Source organism: Rhodamnia argentea, chromosome 2, assembly GCF_020921035.1.
Source record: "Rhodamnia argentea isolate NSW1041297 chromosome 2, ASM2092103v1, whole genome shotgun sequence".
In the NCBI taxonomy this organism is placed as follows: Eukaryota; Viridiplantae; Streptophyta; class Magnoliopsida; order Myrtales; family Myrtaceae; genus Rhodamnia; species Rhodamnia argentea.
Window position 1 is genome coordinate 19,725,158 of NC_063151.1, and position 3,039 is coordinate 19,728,196.

The following is a 3,039-nucleotide window of genomic DNA, read 5'->3' on the forward strand; positions in this document are numbered from 1 at the left end:
GGCGGGGCCCGGCTCATTCCGCCGGTTTGCGTATATATAGACGGACCCCCTCTTCACTCCCCTTCCAAGCCATCAAAAACTCTCGTTCAACGCTCAAAAGGAGAAGGCAAAAAGAGAGAGCTCGTCCTCTAAAATCAGACAAACGAAGCCGCAACAAAACCCAAATCTTTTTTTTTTTTTGTTGCAAACACCTCGTTTTCTTTTTTCTTTTGTCATTCCTCTCTCTCTCTTTCTCTCACACACACGAGAAAAAAAAAACATTTGAAAAAACCCTTTTTTATTTGTTTGTGTTCTTTTTTATCCACAAGCTGTAGTGTCACCACACACCATCATCGTCATTCATTCATTCGTCGAGTATGTGCAACCCGAACCCATCTTCGCTCGACTTCCCTGAGAAGACCCTTCTCAACAAGAACCAAGATAAGACCACCATGGACCTCCAAGATGACCTCCATAGATGGCCTACCCCTTCCCAGGTAAATGTAACAAAAACTATTATTTCTCCTCTCTTTTTCTTTTCTTTTTTTGCATGCATGAACATGATGATGATGATGCTCCAGAGACTTGCCAGCAAAAGATGGCCATGCAGAGCTTGACATGTTCTTGAAAAAATTTCTCCTCAGGCTTTGGAGGAGATTAAGGCCATAGGGAAGATATCCGGGCCGACCGCGGCCACCGGCCTGCTCCTCTACTCGAGGGCCATGATCTCGATGCTCTTCCTCGGTCGCCTCGGCCAGCTCGAGCTTGCGGGCGGATCCCTCGCCATCGGGTTCGCCAACATCACCGGCTACTCCGTGATCTCCGGCCTCGCCATGGGGATGGAGCCCATCTGTGGGCAGGCCTACGGTGCGCGGCAGTGGAAGCTGCTCGGCCTCACGCTGCAGCGCACCGTCCTCCTCCTCCTCTCGGCCTCCATCCCGATAACCTTCATGTGGGCCAACATGAAGGAGATCCTCTTGTGGTGCGGCCAGGATGAGGAGATATCGTCCACGGCTCACACATTCATCCTCTTCTCAATGCCTGACCTGTTCTTCCTCTCTCTGCTTCACCCGCTGAGGATTTATTTGAGGACTCAGAACATCACATTGCCTCTGACTTATTGCTCGGCTGTTTCGGTCCTCCTTCACGTCCCTCTCAATTTCCTCTTGGTGGTCCACTTCAAGATGGGCATTGCTGGTGTTGCCATAGCCATGGTCTGGACTAATCTCAACCTCTTCGTCTTGCTCTCGGCCTTCGTCTACTTCTCACGCGTGTACGAAGACTCTTGGGTAGCCCCGAGTGCGGACTGCCTCCGGGGTTGGTCCTCCCTGCTCGCCCTTGCCGTGCCGACCTGCGTCTCAGTGTGCCTCGAGTGGTGGTGGTACGAGCTCATGATCGTGCTGTGCGGCCTCCTCGCCAGCCCCCGTGCCACCGTGGCCTCGATGGGGATCCTCATCCAGACCACCTCGCTTGTCTACGTGTTCCCCTCGGCTCTCAGTCTCGGGGTCTCGACCAGGGTGGGGAACGAGCTCGGCGCGAGGCGGCCCGCCCAGGCCCGGATTTCATCCATAGTCGCTCTGGTCTGTGCAGTGGGGCTCGGCCTTGGGGCGATGCTGTTCACCACCCTGGTGCGGCACCAGTGGGGGCGGCTCTTCACGGGGGACGCCGAGATACTGGAACTGACGGCGGCGGCGCTGCCGATCGCGGGGCTCTGCGAGCTCGGGAACTGCCCGCAGACCACGGGATGCGGTGTCCTGAGGGGGAGCGCTAGGCCTACGATCGGCGCCAACATCAACTTGGGCTCATTCTATCTCATCGGCATGCCGGTGGCGATCTTCATGGGGTTCGTGGCCAAAGTGGGCTTCGCAGGGTTGTGGCTCGGCTTGTTGGCTGCTCAAGGCTCATGCGCATTGCTCATGCTCTATGTTCTCTGCAGAACCGACTGGGCGGTTCAAGTGGAGAGAGCCAAGGAGCTCACTCAACCTCCTCCTCCTCCTCCTCCTTCATTGCCAATCTCATCCAAAGGGTCATCGGCCGATTCTGCTCCTGTCTCCGTCGCCATGAACCAAAAGGAAGCAAGCAGCAATAAGAAGAAGAGGGCTAATCTTGAAGAGATACTCTGCGTTAGCGACACGGGTGATGATGATGGGCAACTTGTGAAGTCAGCTTCATCACATGAGACAGACCCTCTGTTATCCACTCCAAACACAGTGCACTGATAGTGATTCCCCATGCTAAACCATTATTCCCTCCATTTTTGCAGATATCGCTCCTCTCTTCCTGAGTGGTTCTTGTAAAAAAAAAAAAAAAAAAGAAAGATCAGATTCCCATTGATCATCCCACTTCGTGCTATTGTAGAAGTTCCTTTTCCCCCTCTGTTTTTTTTTTCCGTGGGTTATGCCTATTTTTATTGAATTTCTCTTCATTTCCCCCCATCTTGCTGTTATATCTTGATGGTTATCGCACCTCCATACAGTACTGACACAGTGGAGAGAGAGAAAAGCTTAGGCTGTCGGTTGTTTTTGAGGCGAAGGAGAGAGAGAGAGAGAGAGAGAGAGAGAGAGAATCTGCCTAACAATTTTGTTTGTTGTTCCCTTCCATATAAGGCAACAACGCTTGGCTGCCTAAAAATGGAAAATTAGCACAAATGCCCCTCCTTTACCTTTGTGATTTACAGAATGAGTCTAAACTATTACATCGTTTCCCACATAACTTAAAGAGAGCGATGGATAGATAGATGGGCCAGGCATTTCTATTAAGGAAAAATGATTGGACATCTAATGCTTTACCACCATACCTTGTAGCACCTACAACTAGGTTTTCTAATGACATTTTTATGCACGTAGCCGGGACTGGACCGCTTTTGTCACCCACTCGAACAAAGCGCGAAGCTCTTGTTTGAAGACGAGTCAATGGAGAAAGGGTATTGCAATCTCTATATGTACACACGTATTGAAGAATGTTTGCTTTCGATTAAAAATGGCTCAAAACATGAGGAAGGGCCTAGCCGTTTCATATCTGATGAGAGGCCGGGGCCTTCAAGGGTTTTCTCGTGCACAC

General features: G+C 51.3%; 1 protein-coding gene across 1 annotated transcript; it reads left to right on the top strand.

Annotated features, from left to right (window-relative positions):
- The first annotated feature begins 279 nt into the window (after positions 1-279).
- On the top strand, positions 280-2,412 carry LOC115739509 (protein DETOXIFICATION 48). Its single transcript, XM_030672635.2, has 2 exons — positions 280-476; positions 624-2,412. The coding sequence occupies exons 1-2, from the start codon at positions 357-359 to the stop codon at positions 2,196-2,198; spliced, it is 1,695 nt and encodes a 564-aa protein (XP_030528495.1). The 5' UTR covers positions 280-356; the 3' UTR covers positions 2,199-2,412.
- The last annotated feature ends 627 nt before the right edge of the window (positions 2,413-3,039 follow it).

Bases quoted from the DNA above. Each gene is read 5' to 3' on its own strand.
- LOC115739509 (XM_030672635.2), top strand. From the start codon at position 357: ATGTGCAACCCGAACCCATCTTCGCTCGACTTCCCTGAGAAGACCCTT. The intron at 477-623 runs GTAAATGTAACA...ATTTCTCCTCAG, and splicing joins GATGGCCTACCCCTTCCCAG to GCTTTGGAGGAGATTAAGGC.